At 41.4% G+C, this 24,940-nt stretch overlaps 3 protein-coding genes across 4 annotated transcripts; 1 reads left to right on the forward strand and 2 right to left on the reverse strand.

Moving 5' to 3' along the window:
- Positions 1-2,187: 2,187 nt before the first annotated feature.
- On the reverse strand, positions 2,188-9,311 carry narf (nuclear prelamin A recognition factor). Of its 2 annotated transcripts, none has more exons than XM_019263492.2 (12): positions 9,017-9,311; positions 8,301-8,373; positions 8,155-8,220; positions 7,545-7,673; positions 7,325-7,457; positions 6,966-7,100; positions 5,840-5,958; positions 5,521-5,650; positions 4,397-4,469; positions 3,738-3,875; positions 3,416-3,573; positions 2,188-3,308 (listed from the first exon to the last, which is right to left on the reverse strand). In XM_019263492.2, the coding sequence occupies exons 2-12, from the start codon at positions 8,355-8,357 to the stop codon at positions 3,061-3,063; spliced, it is 1,386 nt and encodes a 461-aa protein (XP_019119037.1). In that variant the 5' UTR covers positions 8,358-8,373; positions 9,017-9,311; the 3' UTR covers positions 2,188-3,060. The 2 variants fall into 2 exon arrangements, with proteins under 2 accessions (XP_019119037.1, XP_010736677.1); XM_010738375.3 differs by having other exon boundaries at positions 5,521-5,653; positions 9,017-9,310.
- A 348-nt stretch (positions 9,312-9,659) lies between these two features.
- Positions 9,660-14,726, forward strand: cybc1 (cytochrome b-245 chaperone 1). The gene is made up of 6 exons (XM_010738374.3): positions 9,660-9,843; positions 11,008-11,095; positions 11,256-11,297; positions 11,440-11,610; positions 11,698-11,842; positions 13,747-14,726. Exons 2-6 carry the CDS (start codon positions 11,008-11,010, stop codon positions 13,922-13,924), a joined length of 624 nt encoding a protein of 207 aa, XP_010736676.1. The 5' UTR covers positions 9,660-9,843; the 3' UTR covers positions 13,925-14,726.
- A 110-nt stretch (positions 14,727-14,836) lies between these two features.
- hexd (hexosaminidase d) lies at positions 14,837-19,401 on the reverse strand. The gene is made up of 12 exons (XM_010738373.3): positions 19,118-19,401; positions 18,921-19,024; positions 18,710-18,825; positions 18,436-18,523; positions 18,175-18,339; positions 17,907-18,090; positions 16,753-16,824; positions 16,457-16,655; positions 16,010-16,171; positions 15,806-15,913; positions 15,174-15,263; positions 14,837-15,082 (listed from the first exon to the last, which is right to left on the reverse strand). Exons 2-12 carry the CDS (start codon positions 19,005-19,007, stop codon positions 14,911-14,913), a joined length of 1,443 nt encoding a protein of 480 aa, XP_010736675.2. The 5' UTR covers positions 19,008-19,024; positions 19,118-19,401; the 3' UTR covers positions 14,837-14,910.
- Between the last annotated feature and the right edge of the window lie 5,539 nt (positions 19,402-24,940).

A 24,940-nucleotide genomic window follows, 5' to 3' on the forward strand; every position in this document is an offset into this window, starting at 1 on the left:
AATTAAAACCAGAAGAGCAGGTTAATGTTATCGCGTGCCAAGTTGGATAATTTACTGTGCCTTTAATTAGATGGATCACATTGCTTTGTGTTGGGGTTTTCCACAAATGTTAAAAGACGGTTAAAAAAAAATCAGGATACACAGAACAACAGATAACTGTGTGCGTGTGTGTTGATACCAGAATGTCACTGTACGGAAAACAACAAACATGCTGCATGGAGGTACAGTCAAGGACAAAAGTATTGGCACCCATTGAATTCTTCCAGAAAATGCACCATTTCTTCTAGAAAAGTGTTGTAATTACAAATGTGTTGGTACACATGTGTTTATTTCCTTTAAGTGCATTGGAACAACACAAAAAAACGGAAAAAAAAGTCTAATTTGACACAAAACTCAAAAATTGGGCCGGACAAAATTGTTGGCACTCTCAACTTAATATTTGGTTGCACACCCTTTGGAGCAAATAACTGAAACCAATCACTTCCTATAACCTTCCTATAATCAAGCTTCCTACACCTTTCAACTGGAATTTTGGACCACTCTTCTTTTGCAAACTGCTCCAGGTCTCTCAGATTTGAAGGGTGCCGTCTCTGATTTTGAGATCTCTCCATTGGTGTTTTCATTTTGAGATTTAGATCCGGACTCATTGCTGGACACTTAAGAATTCTCCAGCACTTTGTCTCCAACTATTTCTGGGTGCTTTTTGAGGTTTCGGGTCATTGTCCTGCTGGAACAACCATGACTTCTAGCCGCAGACCCAGCTTTCTGATACTAGGCCCTACATTATGGGCCAGAATCTTTTGATAGTCTCCAGATTTCATGATTCCTTGCACACAGTCAATGCACCCAGTGCCAGAGGCAGCAAAACAACCCCAAAACACCTTTGAACCTCCACCATGTTTGACTGTAGGTACAACCCCAAAACACCTTTGAACCTCCACCATGTTTGACTGTAGGTACCATGTTCTTCTCTTTGTAAGCCTCATTCCGATTTCTGTGAACAGTAGAATGACGTGCTTTGCTAAAAAGCTCTACCTTAGTCTCATACCTTTGTTCTCCCAGAACTATAGAGACTTACTCAGGTACATTTTTGCAAACTGCAGTCTGCAGAAGAGACTTACTCAGGTACATTTTTGCAAACTGCAGTCTGCAGAAGTGGGCAGTTCTCCTGCCATAGCACTTCATCTTATTCAGATGACAATGTATGGTTCGAGCTGACCCTGACTCTGCAGGACAGCCTGAATGTGTGTGGAAGATGACTGAGGTTGTTTATCCACCATTCAAACTATCCTGAGTTGCATTCTTTCATTAATCTTTCTCTTCTGTCCACGTCCAGGGAGATTTGCCACAGTTCCCTGGGATAAAGGAACTTTAAGATCTCTCAAAAGAGATTGACTTGTAACTATGAGAGTGTTTAAACGAACATCATATGCTTGAAATTAAATTATTTACCTACAGTTTTAATAGGGTGCCAATGATTTTGTCCGGTCCATTTTTGGAGTTTTGTGTAAAATGATGTCAAATTTGGCTTTTTTCCTATGTTTCTTTTTGTGTTGTTCCAATGCACTAAAAGGAAATAAACATTGGTATACCAAAACATTTGTAATTACAACACTTTTCTGGAAGAAATGGTGCATTTTCTGGAAATATTCCAGGGGTGCCAATACTTTTGTCCATGACTATACGCACAAATGTAACTTCAAGTAAATTGGTTGTTAGAACATTTCTGTTGTATTCTGCAAATATGTCCCTAAACTTTACACACTGGAGCAGCCCAAGGTGTCAACTGTCTTCAAATGACTTGTTTTGTTTGACCGACATTTCAAAGATATTCAATTACAGTGGATATAAAAAGAGAGAACAGCAGTAGGCGCTGGCATTTAGAGAGGCTTGGACTGAATTTGAATTGGTTTCGCTTCATACTAAAACGAAACCAATACTTTCTCACTCCAAATTGTATCTTACCATGTGAGAAGTCTTGATTAAATCTGCTAAGATTCTGAGATATAAATATATATTAAAATATGCTGGATCATCTACAGAATGCCCCCCCCATGTCTCTGTACCGGTGACTATGGTGTACAATTTTTGTGTTTTATGGATTACTCGCAGCAAACATTTCAAAAATGTGAAAAGGTTTTAACTCTCTTCAGAGAACAATGACATTAAAATGAGACAACGCGTCACTCATTTGGAATATTTTAGTGTTTCACATGTATGTTTAATCTTGTAAAACAAAGACATCGCTGACATTGTAAAACAACATATAACTTAAAATGAAGAGTTTGCGGAATGTGAACACAAATGAAATCATCTTGTACCATTAAAAGATAATTCCTCAGATTCTTCACTGGGATGGATAAATTAAACACTGCTCTGGTAGTTACACACGAGCAAACCCCTCACTGTCAGGTTATTCAGTGTTATTAAAAGACCTGTGAATCACACAGCAGCTTTACTTCCCACCGACGTGGACGATCACACTGTTGCATAGTTATCAGCGTGTTTGAGGACACGTTGTCTTGTCTTTGAGCGAAGAACAGTGGAGACAACTTTAACACAAAGTAAAACAGCAGGTTTCATAGTGGACTGTTTACATTTGGAACACATAAGTTCTTCAGTTGTGCATTCAGCATCGATGAGCTCAAGGTGTTATACGTTTCCTCAGTGGCTTATTGCTCTGTAAATAGACATAAATATTTCACACTTGACTTCCTCATTTCTCAGAACATCTGGCTCATCAGGTGACTTTGTACCTAATGTTTTTGTCTGCGATTATCTGCCACAAACTGACATCACTGCCTCAGTCTGCATAAAGTGTGAGTGTGTGTTTCACTGGACCCTGGCTTGTCCTCAGTCTTAGGTTTGGCACAGGAGATCCACCAGTTATAAATGCAGACATCACCCCCCTGTGGCCAAATGGAAGAACTGCTGTAGCAGCACGGTCCTCAACTTCATGGTTCAGCATGAATGATGAGATGGTCCAAGCAGAATCAACCCCAGATGTAGCCCCCTGTTCAACCTCCATCATGTCTTTAAAGTCAAACACTGCCTTTCTCCTCACCACTGCATGTGTGGAGGCTGTGTGTGGCTCTGACTCTGGTTTTTGTACTTGGTGTGCAGGAGTGTGCTGGCCTGTGAAGAGTCCTGACCCTGAAGCCAGTCTTGATAGAGGGTGTGTAGGGCGGGGTTGACCTCCGGGAGACGGACTGGCAGGCTACTGTAGGCCTCCTCCATCTGCTGGATCAGGGCCTTATCAAGCCGGCCAACCACCTCGCTCTCCGCCTGGCCGCGGCCGCTCAAGCACCCTGAGGGGACACGTGGAAGAAATCAGCTCAGACCAACAAGCCACCAAGATGAATGGTGGTAACATTTCTGGCAGGGTGGAATTTAACGTTAATAGTTGAGGCGTTACCTCCTGGACAGGACAGCACCTCCACCAGCTGGTAAGGCACATGTCCCTTTTTCATTCGGTGAACCAGAGTCTGGATGTTCCTGAAACCGTAGACGGCAGCAAACTGCAGCAGGGTTTCCCCATCCCGCTCCAGAGTCACTTCCTGGAAGTCTCGGTTCCTAAAAAAAAAACAAAAACAAAAAAAAAACACAGAGTACACAGAGAGGTTCTCACATCAGCATAGACAAAACGGGAAGTAAAAAAGGTGGTACGGATGACTGGCCTTCCTGGAACGTACACTATATTCCAGCAGAATAAGCCTTCGGGTCCCAGTGTGTCTCACCTGAGGTTCTTGTATGTGATCTCATGGACGTCCAGACCAAAGAGTTCTTTGGCAGCATTTTTGAAGATGTGTTCCAGAAAGCCTTCAGAACCTCTGCCCTCGTGCCTTACCATCACCAAGTCTCCAGTGTCTCCCAGCCTGTAGTGACAGTCAAAATAAGTCACCTCAGTCAACTTTCTCTTCACCTGTACTCAGATATGGTAAAACAACATATATTTTTATCACATCTTTAGATGATGTTTTTGTTGTTGTTTGATTGTACTGATGTTTTTTTTAGATAAGTTCACCTTGAGTGCCATGAAAGGCACCACTAAATAAAATGTAAAATCATTATACATCAAACGTTGACTGAAGCTGTATTGTTACTTTAACTAACGACTTTCAATAGTCATTTTGAAAGGATTATTAAAATATCATAGCACAATACCACTCACAGCACCGATATACAGTAACATCTGAGTGTGTTATTATTAGAAATTCCTTAATTATTTAAACAAACTTGATCAATAAAGTTGAGTGATCTTAAAATATTTATTAACTTCACTACTTGGTATAGTCTGACCATGTCCAATGTTATTACTTTGTTTCACAGTAGTAGAATATGTTTGCTCCTTTTTCTCTCCAAAGGTAACTGATACACGACTAGACAAGCTACTCACACGTGGTCCAGTGGAAGTGAGTCCAGCTCGTCCACTGAGACCTTCCTCTGCTCCATCAGACAATAGATCTCACCTGAAACATGAAAAAAAAAATCAGTTACTGTAACGTCTCTACATTATCATCATCTACCAAGGCTGTGATGGGAGACACTGAACTTGAAAAAATGTGCTGATGTGTAGGATTTGTGTGATCGCTTGCTTGTTATATGTTTACTGTTCTCCACTGCCAATAACAAAGACAAACCCACAATTTGCATGAGGTTTTAATGTCATTACTTTAATGTTCCACAACACTTCTGCGCTGTAGCTGTAAAAGTACATTTCTTCATCTAGCAGCAGGTGCAGCTTCCACCCAGACAAAAAGAGAAGCAAAACCTCACAGATTCTCACTTCAAGGTGCACTGTGGTGCCAGGTGTCTCAAATGCACGAGTCTGAATAAAAGAGGAAGTGGATCCTGTAGGCCTGTGGATCCTGTAGGCCTGTTGATGTGTATAAAGTAGGGCTGTCAATCCATTAAAAAAAATTAACTAATTAATCGCAAAAAATTCTGTAATTAATCGCGATTAATCTATCAATAAATGTATCAATAAATTAAATGCATTTTTCTGAGACTGAAGCTTATAATGAATATTTATTTATGTAAAAAGATCAAATTAACGTAGAATAAACACAGATAAAGTATATTTAAATTCATTCATTTTATTGGCTTAAGGTGCACATATGCACAGTGCAAATAGAAAAAAGCCAGAATGAGGAAATATACTGACGAGTGCCACACTCCTGTAGTGTAGACAGGGTGTTTTGCTTTGAGGTGATATGTTAAAGTCGTGTTACTTCTGTGGAATTTAAATTCGGCTTTGCAAACTGTGCAAATTGCCTTGTTTTTGTCCAACGAGCCGTCGGGCAACTTTTTAAAATGAAATGTTCCCCCTAAAAGTCCGTCCTTATCCATCTTTCCGCCATAGACTCTCCTTTAGTTAGGATAGATCATAGACATATATACATAGACTCTCCTTTAGTTAGGATAGATAAATGCCCTCAGACACATCAAACCTCTAGATAATAAAAGCTTTACTTAACATAACCTTGGGGTGAAAACAAACCAATAAATATTGGACTGAACCTGAGGTAAGGACACAGTCAACATCTCTGGTTTCCAGCAGGCTGTTGTAAAACTCCTCTCTGACAGCCTCCAGCTTCTTATCAAAGCAGGGAGCCACCACCACGTGGTAGACTTTCTCCGGACTCAGCTTCTGCTGGGAGAAGGAAAAACAATAAAAGTAGACAGATTCTTTCCTGTAGGGGACCTGGTGTGTGAAGTGTTTTATGACAACAGCATTTTCTCGAGGCTCAGGCTTTATTTTTCCAGCACTGACAGACGCTGCCTCTGTGTCGACACTATACACTGAATGCATTCGACTGTTCTGACAGTAAACACTCACCTGCTGTTTAGAGAAGTAGTCTTTGACCAGACAGCCCATAATCTGCTGAGGAGACCTGGCTGTGCAGATATGAGGGGTGACCAAACTGCCCAGGACACGCTCTGAATAGCGGATCCAGCCTAGAAACACACAAACACACACACTTAAAATAACCTTTGACCCTCTGTGCTATCAGATGTTTTCATTTCTAGGACAAAAACATACCAAAAGATAAGAAAGACGTCAACAAGCTTAATACTTTATGCTGTAGAGCTGCAACTAAGGCTTATTTTCATTACTGATTACTGTGTTGATCTTTTTTTTTTATATATATCATTGAATTATTGGAGCCACAAAATGTTAGAAAATTGTGAAAAATGATGATCACAGTTTCCCAAAACCCGCTCTCAAATGCCTTTTTGTTCACATCTTAAAAGATATTCAGTTTACTGTCACAGAGGACTAAAGAAACCAGAAAATATTCACCTTTGAGAAGCTGAAAAGAGCTGATGATTAATTTAACAGTTGATAGGTAACTGATTAATCCTCTAGTATGTTGTCAGAGTCTCTTGTGTAAAACTTCCATGGGATTAAAAATGCACTGTGACAAATGTTTTTTTTATTTCCTGGTTTGTTACTGTTAAAAAAGAGGAACAACCTGGTTTCCACTACAGCTGTGCTGAAAAAAACATCAACAGGTAATCATTTACAGCTAAAACGACTGGTCAATTAATTCATTAGTCAAAAAATTAAAAGCCAACAATAAAAAACAACCATCAGTTTAATCAATAATGAAGATTATTTTTTTGGCAGATCCTCCTTCTCCAGGAATGTCCTTTTCAGGAGTTGAGCAACGCCACACACGGCCAGCAGCAATCCTACAGACTGAATGGAAGTCCTTAACTCTTGCTGTTCCTATCTGTGATGAAGGGAGTGGTGAGCTTTTAATCTCTCCCCACCAGCACACCACTGCTATCACCACTTCTAAAACAAGCTCCGTCACCTCTCAGAGCATGAAAATTAACCATGCAGTACAGCCAGAGGTAAAAATCATTAAAATGTAGGCAAATACTGACTTAAAGGGTGGTTCAGCTGGAAAGAAAAACAGCCTGACAGCAGGTGAAGAGGGAGAGGACGGGAGTTTTACCTGGGCAGGAAGAGGTGAACATGGGCAGGGCGTGGGAGTCATGGTGCCTCCTGCGATACCTCTGAATAAACTCTTTCTGACTCTCCAAGATGCTGAAGCCCGCTGCCAGAGTGGTGTCGAACACATGCTGCACTCCTGCAGGGAAAAGCCAGAGAGATGTAAGCAGAGACAGAGACAGACGGAGAGCCAGAAGAGGGGGGAAAATATCGAGCATCCATGACAGATGCCGATGAGTAGGTGAAGGTTTCTACACAGGAGTTATAAAGAAATGTCTCAATTTCAGGGAGCTAAAGTCTGCAAAAATCTAAAATAAGAGGCAAAAGAAGAAAAGAAATTCAACTGTTAAAAGACATGCTCACCTATACTCTTGAGGAAGCCACAGAGCTTGTGAGCAGCCTCTGTGATGTCCAGACCGAACTTGACAGCAAAGAAAGGCAGAGACTGCGGACAGATCGACGCTACGAGCACCTTGTGCTTCGACACGTCACATTTCTGACAGGGACAAAGAGACAAAGGAAACAGTGTAAGGGACGTGACAACTCCCTGACTCTCTCAAGTTTCAGTGTACCTTTGTCGTACCTTATTGAGTGCCAGAACGCGCTCCACCTCCTGCAGGTTCTGCTGAGATATCTTCAGGTTCTCTTCGTCTGATATGCAGCCGTCGCAGGACAGACACGCACTCAGCAGCAACTGAGGTCCTTCATTCACCTTGGGGGAGAAAAAAAATAGGAGTGCGTTAGGTGTAGGGTTTTATTTGAATTCATTATTTCTCATTATTTTATTATGTATGGGTTACTCCAGAGATTTAGCAGATTCTAAAACGGATGTAAAAATCGATGCAACAGAGGTCGAGATATCTCGACTTTCTGACAGTAACCGGATCCTCCACTTCTCACAATGTAACGCAATAGCATCTTTTTTGAAACCTTCCATTCTTGGTAATGTTTTGAACTGAACACCTCTGTGTTTCTGTTATAAAAGCCACGCTGAGACAACCAAGGGTTCTTTTCCAGACTTGAGAGAGCTCCTCCTGTCCCGAGCAGCACTCACACTAACCGACACAGTGCTCCTTGTGATGAGCAAACAAATTCTGATGTAGAAATTAGACGTAGTGCTCCTTTTAACGAACACCCTGAGGAGGACTGATGTTTCCAGATCAATCAGCAATAGATGAAATTGGTGACGTTACCTGTCCGTTGACTTCTTCTCTCTCCTGGTGGGAGTTGGCACCATCGTCACTCTGTTTCTTGTTGCACTGCGTGGAAGAAGCGAGAAAAAGTTGCTCAAATTCAGCACGTAGAAGAGAGTCGACGAGACACAGATGCAGACGCTCACCTGTTTGGTGCAGTTCTCACACTTCTCCTTCCGCTTTGCTATGCTGACGTCCGACATTTTCCTTAGTGGTTATCTGTTAATGAATGAATATGGATACATAGATAAATAACAGCACGATTCCTCCACAGCTTGCTCCTCCAGTGAAGCACTGACACAGACCCCCAACCACTGCAGTGTGCTGTTTTAGTCAACTCCACCCTCCTTTGGCTGTACCCTCCCCGTCTGTCCTATCACAGGGAGCCTGGCTTATCATAAACACAACAGCTATAATGGTGGGAAACGAGCAATCAACACAAAGTAGTATCCTGTCATTAAAACTGAAATGGATAAGGTTGATTATATACACAGAGCAGGCAAAAACAGCCACAAAGGTCATTACATCACATTATGTTGGCATGAGAGGGAAAAAGACGAGTCTGGGCTGGAAGCTGCTGTAAAAGGCCATACACATTATGACTCCTGCCAAATTAAAATAAATGTAAAAATAAAAAATAACCTCCAACTTGTGTCATTTCAGCTCGTTCATGGCGTAACGTGTCATTAGCTACGTAGTATTTTATTTGAGCCAGTGCGATTTTAAAACGTGCGCTACAGGCCCCTCTTTCCTGACCGCGGGTACTAAACCAAGTCCATGTGTCTGAAGCTGTGTGTCATTTTAACACCGGGACAGGCCCCGTGTTCACGTTACAAGGTCGAATTTGAAAAAGGTAACTCACCGGACGGTTTCTATTTCACCGCTCTGTGGGACAAAGGCATGAGAAAAATGCAGAGGACAGCCAGAGGAGCCGCCGCTGATAGAAGAGGAAGGAAGACAGCCCCGGCAGGTGAAGTCAGGCCGTTACTCAGCACTCCTGCAGTTGTTGGCCGCTGCTGGCTTCAGCCTCCGCGGTTATGTCACAATGTATAAACCGGTGCTTTCAAACGCGTCGGGGCTGACAGTGTTGCAGCCAGTCACGTCCCGCTCCATTGTGTGTACCCCGGTAACACGTGACATGCTCAATGGCGTAAACAGACCGGAAGCTTTGGCTTTTTTTTTTTATAAACAGTAGCGGTGCTGTTAAAAAATACGCCCTCTGGACACGAAATTAATAAAATATGTGATGAGTTTATGCTTAAAAACTACAAATTTGTCCGAAGTGCCACCAGTCGCGCGCAGCAAGCTTTTTCAGGGTTTTATTTTTCAAAATGCAGAATAAGACAAACGTGGTTTGTTGTTAAAAATGTAAAATGTAACCATAGTATAGGCTCGGTTCAATACAAAAAGATATGTTTTATTTTTTTTTAAATCTTAAAACTGAAAGCTTTGCGTAGTAGACATACTTAAAATACACCTTTACACTTTTATTTTGAAGGAGCTCTTCAAGTGAGACCGTCCAATCAGAAAAGAGGATTCCAGGAAGGAAGTGTCACCCATTCAAGACAGTTGTTTTGCAACAACAAGAGAAGAACTTCCTTATAATCGGCGCATGTGTTTCCTCGTACGAACCAAATGCTTTTTCGCGAAGTCTGCAGGGAGATTTAGAGAAAGAAAGAAAAGCTCAAGGTAAGTGATTCAGAGTTAGTATCTTTGTACAGTTCTGGTGAGGTGTGTGGGCAGTTCTTATCCATCACATCCAATCACCATCATCTGCTGCAGCATCTTTCCTGTCTCTTGAGGGTTTCAGATCGAATTAAGAAAAATTATCTACCCATTTCCTCCTCTTAGCTCTTAGATTTGGGTTTTTATGTGATGTGGTGTTGAGATGTCCACCACTTCTGTCCCCACCCCAGTACAATGGAGATGAATGGATGGCCTGTAAAAACAGCAGTGTGTCTCTCCAGGAACAGTGTCCTGATTACTCTGGAGTATTTCAGATTTTAGGTATTTCTTCAAGTAGAAGAAGACTTTCAGTGGAAACTGCTGTTGTCAGCAATGTATCTGGATTATCCTGAGCGACTGGAACAGACCGTAGCTGGTTTAACCTGCTGGGAAAACTGAGAGATCCCTGTTACACCCACTCTCTGTGCCTTGTGTCGAGTCTTTTTCTAAGACAGTGGCTGTATCCAGATTTGCTTTGTGGTATAATACGCAAATACACACTCAAGACTGAAATAACGCGGATCCTAAATTTAATCCTGAGATTTAGTTACACTGAGCTCTGTCTTGAAACATCTCTTCAAGACTCACTAGTAACAAAACAGAAGCCACACCAAGGCGGTAATTAATCCTGCATATCTCTTAACAGAACTACAATAGACCTTTTTATTGTGACATGTCACATTGTGAAAAGGACAGTTATTCAAGACAGATATCTGTTAATAATGGAAAACTGAGGCCTAATTCAGCCCAAAATAAAAGACTGAAAAAAGTTTTTGTCTCTCTGTTAAAGAAAATAGAATATCTTCTTATGTGATGCATTTTGACCTTACTATATGTTGAAGACAGTTTGAAAATGAACCCACCAGAACCCTTAAGAAGAGGCTTGTTGATGTGAAGGCCTATTGAAATATCACACACATGTTAATGCACATTAAGGCTGCAGTTCAGGAGCCTTGGGACAGCTGAAATGCAGCTCATAACTGTCTCCATGGCTAGATACTACTAGAAACACGTTTTTATGATTTGGGTGCCTGATTTGATGCCTGTTAAAGTAGGGGTGTTATGGTCGTCTAAAATAGACTTTTATTAGATATGAAGTGTTATATTTATATTCTTTCCTCTGTTCAGATGGGATACATGACAGTAGAAGAGCACAGCTTCACTGTGCTCCACCTGAAGAGATCCCCGGGCATCCGTTCCTGGTCTCTACTTGTTGGTAAGTGTCTTGCACTGATATTAATATAATCTATACATTAACATATAAAATAAATATCTCAAACTAAGCTATTCACTGTCCTCTCAATACATTCATAACATATTTCCTGCTCGCTCCCTGTATTGCCTCCAAAATATTAAGCATCTCATTCAAATCACAGGTATAGCGTCTATTGGATTGGCAGCTGCATACTACAGCTCAGGTGCGTAGACTGAATTTACATAAACTGTTATCCAATTTGCAACTCTCGATTTACACCACATTTGCTTACTGGAACTCACACCACTTTTCTTGTGTGTGTGTGTGTGTGTGTGTGTGTGTGTGTGTGACACACACACACACAGACAGCTTCTTGTGGAAGCTTTTCTATGTGGCGGGCTGTCTGTTTGTAGCCATGCAGAACATGGAGGAGTGGGAGGAAGCTGTGTTTGACAAAACCAAGAACCTGATTGAGCTCAAGAGCTTTAGCTTGTACGCTTTAGTCTTGACGTTATGGAGGAAGGGGCACGAGAAAGGTGAGTATTAGTGCAGAGAAGACAGTAGCCTCCACCAGTTGTTTGAGAGAGCAGAATATTAGATATTAAACTTTCTCTCTCTTTCAGTGGTGTTGGATCTGACACAGCTGTGTGACGTGTGCGTCCAGGAGGAGAAGGTTCGCTATTTGGGGAAGGGCTACCTGCTGATGCTGCGGCTGGCTGCAGGCTTCTCCTACCCCCTGACTCAGAGTGCCACACTGGGTGGACGCAGGTATCTGAAGTCATTTTAGCTATATAACATCCTCTTCTATGCATCTAAGTTTTCATTGTTGCTGTCAGAATCAGATGTGTTTAAATATTGTTTTAATTAATATTATTCCTCTTTATCAAAACATGACACGATTGATCCTTTGAGACCACGGTGTGTTTGCCTGTGTTGTAACGTTGTGTGAAGTTGCTCTTTTTCTGTTGTCAAGTCAAGTCAAGTCAATTTTATTTATAGAGCACATTTAAAAACAACAGAAGTTGACCCAAAGTGCTTTACAATCAGGGCGAAATGAAAAACAAAAAAACAAAACAAAAGAAAAATTAATAACAAAGTAGACAAGATTCTTAATAGTGCGGCCTCAGACTCAGCTAAAAGCAAGATCATAGAGGTAAGATTTTAAACTGGATTTGAAAATATCAATAATGGAGGAGGACTTTATGTTATGGGGTAGGCTATTCCAGAGCTTGGGGGCAGCTACAGAAAAGGCACGGTCACCTTTAGTTTTTAGGCGCGAATTGGGGACTGAGAGGAGCCGATGTGATGATGACCTGAGAGCTCTGGGGGCAGGATATGGAACTAAGAGATCAGAAATATATTGGGGAGCTAAACCATTTAGGGCTTTGTAAACAAATAATAGAATCTTAAAATTAACTCTAAATTTCACTGGCAACCAGTGTAAGTGTGCCAGGATTGGGGTGATGTGGTGTCTCTTTTTTGAATCAGTTAAAAGTCTTGCAGCAGCATTTTGCACCATTTGGAGTCTAGAAAGGGTGGAGTCAGTTAGCCCTATGTAGAGGGAATTGCAATAATCTAACCGGGAAGTAATAAAAGCATGGATAACTGTCTCCAGATCCTTCTGAGATAGAAACGGCTTGAGTTTGGCGATGGTCCTGAGCTGATAAAAACTACCCTTAACAACATTACTGACCTGACTGTTAAAACTTAGGGGACTGTCAAAGAGGACACCCAGATTCCTAACCAGGTTATGGCAATTAGGTGCTAGGGGACCGAGTGCATTGCTGAGAGTGGTGACAGAATCCGGTGGACCAAAGATAATTACTTCCGTTTTGTTTTCATTGACTTGTAAAAAGTTCCTCACCATCCAGAATTTGACGTCATTTAGACAGTTAAAAAGATTTTGTAGGGGGCAGGTGCTATTGGGTGTGACCGGTAGGTAGAGTTGTGTATCATCTGCGTAACAATGGTAAGGAATATTGTATTTTTGATTGATTGAGCCAAGTATAAGCATGTAGAGGGAAAATAGAAGAGGACCTAAAACTGAGCCTTGAGGAATGCCGCATTTAATAGGAGCAGGGGACGAGGAACAGTTTCCAATTTCATCTGTTGTATTTCTTGTTTTGCTGTGTCTGGGACCTCCATCATTAAAATGTACTTACAATTACCAACAAATCACAGGTATAACTAAATCAACCAGGACTGAAATCTTAGGGATTTTAAGTTTTAAAGTTGCAATAATCAATATTATTATTGTTAACAGTGTGAAAGGTATCTCCCGCTGTAACAAACCCACATAAAATTACTACCCAGCTACCAACTTTAATGTTTTGGTTCACTCTCATCAGCCTTGTTTTCACTCCCAACGGTATGCTACCTTTCCAGCACCAAATTACACAATTGGTAACTAGATGGTGAACACTGTGGAGCATTCAGCAGCCAGGAACACAACTCAAAATAAATGCTCATGGTTGCTTCGCGTTTGCTCTACAGTTTATGTAATATTTGCTAACTTGTTCACCCTCATCAACTCCATAAGGTGACATGATTTCACGGTTTGCAGACTGAAGTTTACAACAGTTGGAAGAGGAAAGCACAACGAATATGGCCTGTACAGTAGAACTGACACAGTATATCCCTGTTCTCCCTCTGTTCCATCTCCCACATGACAGTGATGTGGAGGCAGTGGCTGCATTGCTGAAGCGCTTCCTAGGGCTGGAGGAGCTGCAGCAACGCAGGCAGCAAGAGGAAGAGGCAGAGTATGGAGAGGTGGAGAACGAGGAGGAGGATTCTTTGGACAACAGCAGTGATTCAGATGACGAAGGAGAAGAAGAAGACGAAGAACACTAATCTCTCTCTGTCACTTGCAGAGGTGGACTGAAACAGGGCATTGCCATGGCATTACAGAGGCTGCAGTTTTAGTCACATGTTTTACTGTTAGCATGTGCATGTAACACCAAGGGTGTATCCCCTTTTAGTGTTTTTGTTTATATGTCAGGTGGGATTTTAAATTTTTTTTTAAATCTTCATGTGGGATATCATGCAAATGTTTCATAGTGTAGCCAAACTTTTCTAAAACAGCTACTTGAAATACAGATATGAGACCTTTTCTTTCACTGTACTGTCAACATAGCTCATTTTAAATGAATTACCCTCTTTGAGCTAATTACTGTTTGAGAATACACTCCAGATTACAGATTTACTGTGCCTTCCTACTGAACTCTAATAAGCGTTTATGTGTGTAAGTCAATGGAAAGTGCTCTTCCCACAGTTTTCTGAACCACCCAGTTGATAATCACCTTTTTGCATGTTTGTTCGTACCCAGATGAATCCATGTGCAAACTATAATCAGGCATGAAGGATTTTTATGGCTCAATTAAGAGTGAATTGTGTGTGAAATGCTTCGCTGCTCTGTCTCTTAACGTTGAAGTACTTTTTGTGGACCAAAGACTGAATCTCAGGCTAACTCTTTGCTGCTTTGGTCAAACTGGAATCAGAGCTTTGTAATGGCTGACGGCAAATGTCTGCATGTTCTGTTCTGCTTGAAAGAAAATTAGAAGATATTTTTTTTGTTGGTTGATTTTTTTATTGTCTTTGTTACTTTGACCCATTTGTAGGAATTATATAAAGTTGTTTTATATGTAAACCCAAAGTCCTCATTTAATATTAATCACCTTCTTTGTTACAATGGATTCAGCTTGCATACACCAGTTTGCTCTAGGGTAAGCGCAGAATTACACATAAAATCACTCTAGTTAATTTCAGCACTGGGATTCATTCGTTCATTCATTCATTCATCAAAAAAAGCATGTTTAATTCTGAGCTAGTGAAATGTTCTATGGTACCATCTCCTTCACACAGGCTCTGATTTCCTCTGTTATCCTCTGTAAAGGTCCCATTACGGGGCTGACGTGTTCCTCTATCCACTCCTGGACTGTTGAATCTGGGTAAAAACGCACCATCTCCTCTCTCATGGCATCCACCTTCTGATGTAGTGTAGTTAAAAACCTGAGGAGACAAGATCAGATCGAGTTTCTGTTTACTAAACGAGATGTCCATGTCCAGACAATGTCTCTGTAATATGTCAAATAATTCTCACGTTGATGCTTGGCTGTGGATCTGCATGGTGATGAGAGGAGTTACCATCTTCCTCCGTCGGTGGTAGGGGCTGAACCAGCCTCGTACAAACCTAAAGTAGTGCAGGCAAACAGTTATTCAGCATTTATCTATATAGAGTAAGTACAGAAGAAAACATTTGGTCTATTTCTGCAAAGGTTAAAGGTTCAGTGTGTGAGATTTGGGGGGCTCTATTTACAGAGTAAGGCAGAAATATAATGTTTTTAATTGAAATGATATGTTTCTACAGTAGCCCAGAACGGACAAACTAAACACTGGCTCTAGATAGGGCCTTTTGCCTTTGAGGGGAGGTGGCAGTCGGCATCTACACCACTAAATCCTACACACTGGTCCTTTAAAGAAAAAGTTTTGAAATTAAATTAATGGAAATGATTCAGTGTCCTGCTGAGAGTTAGAAAAAACACCTTTCATGTCTAAATATGAAATCAGCCAGATCATCTCAACTTAGCCCAATGCATGGATGTCTGAGGGGAAAAAAGCTAGCCTGCCTGTCCAAAGGTAACAGAATCTGTCTACCATCTAAAACTGAATGAATAAAAACGTTAGTAAAGGTAGATGAGACATTGGAGAGGAAATACAGCGATCATAACTCACATGTCGCTTTCAAACAATCGCATGTCGTCTGAGTTCAGCAGTGCGTTGAGCTCCACAGTTAACTCAGCCAGCCTCCTTCCTGGGAACAGTGAATCGCTTGCAGAAGTCCTGCACGCCGCATGGAACAAAATCCTGTTAACCTGCAGATACTTATGCTATGCTGAGTCAGAGTAGTGTAATTCATACGACAGTGTTGGAACTCACCTCCCCATTTCCTCTACCTCCACTGAGGAAATCCCAAGGCACTCGGTTACTTTGTTTTGGGCCTCAGCATTAAAGTGACCATGGCTGAGAGTCTGGAGACAGGACACTAGTGATGGAAGAGCCACGGGCATGAGCTCACACAGCACTGACAGGTGGTCATACCTGACAATGGGAAAATGATGGACCATGTGAAAGTAACATCACATGATTTTGGCTTCAGACCCAAAAACATTCAACTGAGCAGCTGTTTTACATCCACTGAATATGTGCAAACCATGGTTTACCCTCAACAGAAAACATTACGCATTCAATTCTACCAATCACATCCACAGTTTCAAACCAATAATCATCCAGTCATAAGCCCAGTCATCCACCTCTAAGCTTCTACCTCCTCCAAACTAGCACCAACAAAGCAGAAGATGACAAATTCCTGACAAAAACACTCACCTTTGCCAGCCTGTTAGGGCGATGCCCTGCAGGTTTACACCGGCAGATAAAGAATCAGCAACATTCAGCCACTGCAGATGATTATCCACATGTCTCTGTGTGCTGGGCACACACGTGTAAACACTTGTGGAGCCTTTAAAAGAGCTGGCCACCCACAGGTCTGACATACCAGCACTGCAGTACTTCTCCAGCAGAGACACTACACAACACAGTTAGAGAACATACATCACTACTAACTATCTAACAATACAGAAGAGAATGTTTGAATATTGATTACCAAAGTATACACGTCTTACCAGTTTTTTCCACATCCAGATTAGGGGTGTAGTCCCACAACATGGGCTGGACAAGTCCCACTAGACCGCTAGCTGTCATGTGGATGACAAGAAGAAAACAGGATTACATGAGTCAAATAATTAGAAAGATTTGTCTGTACAAGAAATGTAGTTGACTACAGTAGAGTACCTTAGAAAGCACCTCGTTCTTTCTTGATAAGCTACCTGATCGCATGAGATCTTAGTGTCAAAAAGCTTTTAAGGCACTGACTTTGTTAGCTCTTGTTTCCTAACACCTTAACCTCCCCTTGATAATGGGTTTAAAGCTACAAGATAGCTGTTCGACTACAGTTCGGTGTTTGACGCCATAGACCTGTTCAGGCTGGCCACAAAGCTCTTCATTGTGCATGTGGATCCAGTGGGTCAAGTGAGGCGAATACACCCTTAACACTGGAGCTTTCGAGTCCCTTGCTGTATTCCCTGGTCACAGATAACTGTGAAGTCACTTTTGATTCACAAACAATGTAAAGGCTTATAGGAAGTAGAAGACCTGACACCCGAGTGTTAAGACAACAACCTCCTCCTGGGAAGAAGCAGTGGAGGAACTACGCTCCCTTTCATATAAACAGGCCCTGGGTGAGGAGAGTACCTTGGTCCCAGCAAAGAGTGGTTTGTTCAGCTGAACGCACAATAAGCGTTCAGCTGAACAATAAGTGCTCTATAAGACATCTATAACAGACACGGACAAGAATAAGTCTAGAAGACTCCTTGAGAAATTCAACCACCACGATAACAGCCTTTACTACCTACTGAGATCAGGAAGAAGGTTCTAGATGCACCAGGCCAGCACTGAGAGGCTCAGGTAGAGCTTCTACCCTCAGACCACTAGGATCCTAAATGAGGACACTGCACCTTAAGAATACTTTACTTACTTACTTCACCTTTTTTATTTACTTCTCAGGATACCTTTTACTTTCTAACTTATTTACTCCCATTACTTCCATAATAACCTTTATTATTTATCATGTTTCCTATTCTTAGTACTATTCTATTTTACACTATTTTACCTGAATTTGTAGAATTTTAACTGCTCTGTCCTTGAAGTAACTCTACTCACATTTATGTTAAATATCAGTGATCTCTTGGGTCAGTCAGAACCAGTTCTATTTCTTTACCTTTTAGTATGTCCGGGCTCATTCCTCTCATCATATCGTCCCACATTATGATGGTCATGTGAGGCCATGCCTCTTTTATGGCCTTAGCCACCTTGGTCACATGACTCAGGAAAAGCTGCTCCACTGTACGTCCAGGTGTGGACAACCACAGTTTGGACTCCTCGCCCTCGCCGAGGATGTAAACCTTGAGGAGTAGGACATCAGGACACAACAGAGCTGATTATACTTTCTACTATGAGATGCAGTTGAGAACAAGACCAGGCCTTACCTCATCTGCTCCAATGTGCAGCGTGTCCAGGCCGGGATGCATCTTCACCACCTGCCTCAGCATCTCCATCACCAGCTTCACCCCCTCCTCTTTGTGGGGATTTAGGGTGCCTACGCAATATGGCACCTCTCTCAGGCTCCACATGGGCCGATGCTTAAACACGAACTATGACAGAAAAAGGACATCAGCAGGTTATGGAGGCAGATTACACAGACACTAAACACCACAGTTCTGAAGAGGAGAACAGGATGTTTGCCTCACCTCCATGTGACCGAATGTCTGCACAAGCGGGATGACCTCCATGCCTTTAGATTTGGCACATTCCTGCATGGATAGTATCTGCTCCCGGCTGCAAGCAGAGGAGTAAACAGACATAACTTACTGAACCCACAGTCACATATTAACTTTTATCTCTATCCCACACAGGAAGAGATAACATTTTATTACTTACATCGATCTCACAGCACGATCACACCCAGCTCATAAATCAGGAATTGAATAATATTAATGATGGTGTTTACGCCCCAAACTGCACCTGTAAGCGGGCGGTGCTGTGGACTGCACCAGCTTCAGCTCCCCCTCATAAGGAAACATGTCCTCGTACTCCACCAGCAGGCCATTTACTCCCAGCTGAGAGAACAGCTCGATGAGCTGGGAGGGTGAGACACACATTAGTGGATGATTATAAAAAATTATATTCATACAACGAGCAGAGGTGTGAGAGGAGGAAGCTGCTGTGCTCTTACCTTGTGAAGGTATTCTACTCTTGGCGGGGCACCTTTCAGATCCAGATGCACCAGCTTCTTTCCTTTGGGCCAGGGTGGACAAGCCATTCTTGCCTGCTTACAGCCTGCGTGCATAAAGCTGTATATTAACAAACAGTATTCACGCCGCGGGTGTGTTTATGTGTGTGTATGAACATCAGATCATCAGTTTGACTCACCAGGACAGTAGAAAGAAAGCAGGGTCCAGAGGTGGGATACTGGAGAGGACTGACACTGCAAACAAGATGTTATTGTTGTGAGGCTGATCACTTTTCTGGATTAGATCCGCCTGTCTGTCTGCCGCTTCCCTATGATGCGCAGTGTAGGCAATCGATTAATTTAGCCTCAGCGGGCATAAGCAGCGGATGGAAGAATCGATGCCCCAGGATGTTAGTGAACGTCAGTGAAGCTCAGAGCAGAGTGTCGGGAGTAGCATGTAGCATTAGCTCCCGCAGCTGTAGTGTTGTGTTGTGGTTTGTCACATAGACATATATACATAGACGCTGCATTGAGCGCTGAATCGTACGTCGACGTCGCCGCCATATTGGATAAGGCAGATCTGCCCGTAAACTAATACAAGGAAATGGACTGAACTTCATAAAGCGCCCTTCTACAAAGTTCTTTAAGTTAATGTCTCTTATACACCCATTCACACACACACTAATATATCTGGGAAACAAACAGGCACCAAAAACAACGTATGTAACTTTTAAAGTGATGATTATAAATGTTTACTCCTTATGTAAGCACCAAACCAACGTATGTATTTTTCTAATGCTGAGTGTTTACAGCTACTAATGTGTGTAACACTGTTACTGTGATGATAAATCTTGAAATATTTATATTTAACATTTAATCTGTGTCTATAATAACCAGATCCTGATATATTCAAAGTTTCATTCAATATATTCAGAGTTTCATTCAATATATTCAGAGTTTCACTCCATATATTCAAAGTTTCATTCCATATATTCAGACTTCATTCAATATATCCAAGGTTTCATTCAATATATTCAAGTTTTCATTCAATATATTCAAGGTTTCATTCAATATTTTTAAGGTTTCGTTCAATATATTCAGACTTCATTCAATATATTCAAGGTTTCGTTCAATATATTCAAACTTCATTCAATATATTCAAAGTTTCGTTCCATATATTCAGACTTCATTCAATATATTCAAGGTTCACTCCATATATTCAAAATTTCATTCAATATATTCAGACTTCATTCAATATATTCAAAGTTTCGTTCCATATATTCAAGGTTTCATTCAATATATTCAAAGTTTCATTCCATACATTCAGACTTTATTCAATATATTCAAAGGTTTAATTTCCTGAACGGCATGCCATAATATATATATATATATACTGTACTGTATATATACTATATATTGTCGTTAATATAAGCAGGATAACTGTTAATAGACAGTGGAGGAGCATCAGCAGAGGTCCTCACTGTAAAGGAACAGATTAATGGATGCATTAAGTGGATTCATTTCTGAAATTCAAGCATTGCACGCTTAAACATGTTCCTAAGCCTATAAATATGAAGATCCTCCTATGAAAACTGAAATTTATATATCCAGGTAAAGATCAGAGCGACCGTTTCTTTTCTCCTCTCAATTTCATCCAGCCCTCTCTCTCCCTCACCCTCTGAGTTGCCCTATCCTGTCCACTGCATCTCTCTCTCACACACACAGACACATCATCTTCACCTCTACTGTATTGTCCTTGGGTCTAAACTAGCTCATAAGGATCCGCACTACAGTAGAATTGCGTAATCCGGGGGGGCATTGCTGGTGAGTGTTGTCTGAGGGTCTGTGTGGTCTTATTACTGTGAGTGCCCAGACTGGACGCTATACTTACAGCAATACAGGAATAGAGAAATCACTTGCATACAGCAGGGTAGGACTGTGGAGGGATGCCTACTAATCTTTCTCTGCATCGTTCAGAGTTACTGAGAAGACTGTCTGGGACAAATATGTACCAGAGAAGATGAGAACAGTATGGTGCTATAGGACGTTTCATCCTGGGATGGTTATTAATAACAATTACCTCAAGCAATGCTGCATTCCTCTCATATGTGAATAATAATACACGATGATAATAATAATACACGAACATAATAATACATTATAATAATACACGAACCTGTGCCGATGTGTTCAAACTCATCTAAAGCCATTATTGAATGAATTAAAAAATGTAACAAAAAAAAAGAAGTAAAAAAGTAAAATGAGGTGGTGAGATATTTATTTTAAAAATATTAATAACTGAGGGTAAAATCAGAAGTCACTCTTCACACTTACATCTTAAAAATTAACACCATAAAAGAGATGATGAGGCCAAACAAAACATCAGAAAACAGAAAAATAGCTGCCTGCACAAACATCAATAGAATAAGATTTACTGACTGTACATGTTTAATTTTGATATGTATGTGCTGAAGTTATTGCCTTGCCTATGATCTTATTATTCAGTGATAGAAACATATAGTGAAAGTTGTGGAAACTTAATAAAAAATCAGAAAAGTCATCATTTAGCGCGTCTTTAACGCGCACACACGCAACACGTACTGTGTATTCGCGGTGCGTCAGGATGGACGCACATGGGAAAGATGAACGGGTCAACGCGCAACGAGGTGGCAGAAGAGGCCCCGCTGACCTTTCGCACGTTCTCACTTGCACGTGAACTTGACCCGGAGTCGACCTGCTGCAAAAACTGACCGCTTGGAAAACCTGTACCGGACAAACCGAGAGGAGAAGAAGGAGAAGGAAAAGGAGAAAGGAGAAGAAGGAGAGGAAAAAGGAGAAGGAGAAGAAGAAAGGAGGAGGAGGAGGAGAAGAGAGGAGGAAAGAGAAGGATGTTACTTGTCACTTTATTACAGTTGGGCAGTAAGAAGAAGGAGAAGGAGAAGAAAAGGGGAAAAAGAGAAGGAGAAGCACCAGAAAAAACAGAAGAAAAAGGAGGAGAGAAAGAAGGAGAAAAAGGCCGAGGAAGAGAAACACCCTCGGGAAGATGCCTGCTGCGGACGCCCCCCTCTGTCCCTCCCCCGAGACCTGCCTGCCGCTGGACCTGCCCTTGCCGGCCCTGCTGGAGCTTGACCGCCTCCGGGTAGAACAGACCTAAAGCACGTATCTTATTCTTATTCAATATGTGAGTTGACAGAAGCCTGTTGTAATTTAAAAAAGTAGAAACGAGTTGGAAAATGTGTTTGAGATACAGATTGGGTCATACTCGTGTGAAACGTTTTTTTAGTTGGTTTTATGTGCTTTAAAACTTCGGAAACATCTTAACATAGTTCAGCAATGTGCAACTGACTTTGTTGTTAATATTTTGATATCACAAAATTAATAGATCAAATATAATATATTAATGTAATTATTTCTAGGATTTTGAGTGGAAACATTTTTTTAAAGTCAAATGGCGACCTGGCCGTTTTTCATAAAACGCAACGAATGGTACATTTTTACACCATGGCGACGATTGAACGTTTAGCAGGTAACGCCTTGAACGGCGCATCGTAAATCAGAGCTCAACCGGTGTAAATGATACACAGAGCTGGTTGTCGTTTTAAAGTTCCTCACGTATGAATCATTTTTAGGGACAAAACTAAAATAACTGTAAACATAGTGGGTGAAATGAGATGTATTTGTGAGTTTAGATGATTGATTAATTACTAGAAAAAATTTCTAAAGAAATTTTGAGTGTGTGGCCTGACGCTGGCCCCGTCGCCCCCATACATAATTTAACTGACTACTGATCAGGAAAAGAAACTCAATACCTCAATATCATTTTTAAATAAATGTGAAAAGCGGAAACTATATTTTATGTACACTGTAATATGAGTGATTGTCACACACCACGGGTGTGAATAGGGAGTGAATGATGTATTAACATGGTTTGCGTCTGTGTTAAAGAAAATGTCCCTGTGTGTTTTGCTGCGCCCAGCCTGAAACTAATTTTCTAACTTAGTAAAATTTATTGTTAACTTGAGGAGTAACCAGTATGTGGTTTTTTCAATCTTTTCATCCTGTTTTTTCATCATGGTCAGAGGTTGGCCTAGATTTTTTGTGTAAACCTTTTATCTTTGTCTAATACCCGGTTTTTAAATTTCCTTCTGCATGCCTCGTCGGGTCACGTCTTGTTTCAGGTAGGGCGTGTGATGTCGTCTGTTTGTCTCTGTTTTTGTCTTTGTTTTTCGATTCGGTCATCATCGTTTGTCGCTTTGTAGCGAGACTGGGCAAGACACTTGTTGAGTTGAACCAAATTGATCTTTTTGTAATAAGGTTATTGCATGTTGATGGCTGCACGGTCATGTTTGGTAAACTGTGGTGGGGTGTGTGTGTGTGTGTGTTTGGTGTGTTGTGTGTGTGTGTGAGCCGTTTGATTGTTGGTTTCTAATTCAGCATCAACCTTCATAAATAAGTGATGTGGTCTTGCATGGAGACGCTGTGACCTGTGAACATGTATAACTCATGAGATATTGTGCATGTGTGTTTTGTCATGTCCTCATTTCTCACACACAACGTTATGACAGAATGGTAATTTTAAGTTGTTAAGTGTTATTTGGGGTGGATTACTATTTTTAACTATTCACAAACATTTATAACTGAACTCTATAACTCAACTTTTCTTTTAATATTTTCTGCCAGATGTCGACGCTTTCGTGGAAAGGGTAGTTGTTCGTATTTTCATTCGATTGGTTGAGGACGAGGGCGTCATTCTCCTGACGGAGAGGATGTGACCCCGACATCATCTATTCAGATGATGGCGAGGGCTCCGTCTTTGCTGATGGAAATGGGTGATGACCCCGACATCTCTTTTCATTCGATGAAGATGAGAGCTCTGCTTTTCTGAGGGAGCGGATGTGACCCCGGCTTCATCCCTTCGGATGAAGACGAGGGATCCACCTCTTCTGACGAAGACGTCCCTGTTTCAGGCTCTTCAGACGAAGGCGAATACTCCCCCCAGTTTCTTCATCATGTGAGGACGAGCGCCTTCTCAGTGTTCTGTTCTTCATCTGAAGGCGAAGGCTCCTTGGCCTTCACTCTTCAGATGATGACAGAGCCTTTTTTGGCATCAGTGTCCTCAGATAAGACGATCACTGTCTCCCTGGTGCTGAAGAGGTCCGATGAAGGCGATGATGTTGGGAGGTTGAATCATCGCCTGAGTCCTCAAAGCAGCATCGAGGTCCCACCTCCTCCTCTTCTGTACTAGCGTTTCCCAGTAAGAGGAGCAGGGAGGACAGTGATGAGGACTGGACCCCGGTCCAAGGCCAGGGAAACGCTGGAAGGAGTAATCTTCTTCGTCTGACTGGATGGGGAAGACATCCAGTCAGATGATGAGGAGTCTTCTGAAGAGAGAGTCCTGAACAGAGGAGGACAGCTCAGTCGACATGGTGGCTACGAGACCGATGACAATCATGATGATGAGGAGTCGTCAATAAACTTCTGCTTCTTGTGACTGCACGTCACCTGAGGAAGAAGTTTAAGATGGCAACAACCTCATCATCATGGATTGTTTTGAGGCCGATGTAGACCATCCTGTCGATGAAGAAGACATCACTGTTATCACTGAGGACAAACATGACGAACCTAACGAATTGGATGTCCTCTGTGATAACGAAGATGCCGACATTCCTCCCCCTCCTCTGACATTGAGAAGATTGAGAACAAGATAAAGATGTAGTTGATTAATGTAATGTTATGTAGCAAAATGTAAAGTAATGTAATATTATGTAATGTAGGAAAATGTAACAATGTAGTTGACACTTCAGTGTGTGACATTGAGGGGACTCTATTTACAGTTTGCCTCGAAATCCTACACATTAGTCCCTACCATGCAGTATCTGTTCTTGTTTTACCAATAGGTTTGGAGTTAAATTCAATAAATGAACATTTTAATTTATGTAACATGGTCCACTGTTCTGTGAGATACTTTACCCTCAGTGATGTTGAGTTAACACAAAGCTTCTTAAATACTAAATCCGCTGGAT

The sequence above is a fragment of the Larimichthys crocea genome, chromosome XVI, assembly GCF_000972845.2.
Source record: "Larimichthys crocea isolate SSNF chromosome XVI, L_crocea_2.0, whole genome shotgun sequence".
NCBI lineage: Eukaryota > Metazoa > Chordata > Actinopteri > Sciaenidae > Larimichthys > Larimichthys crocea.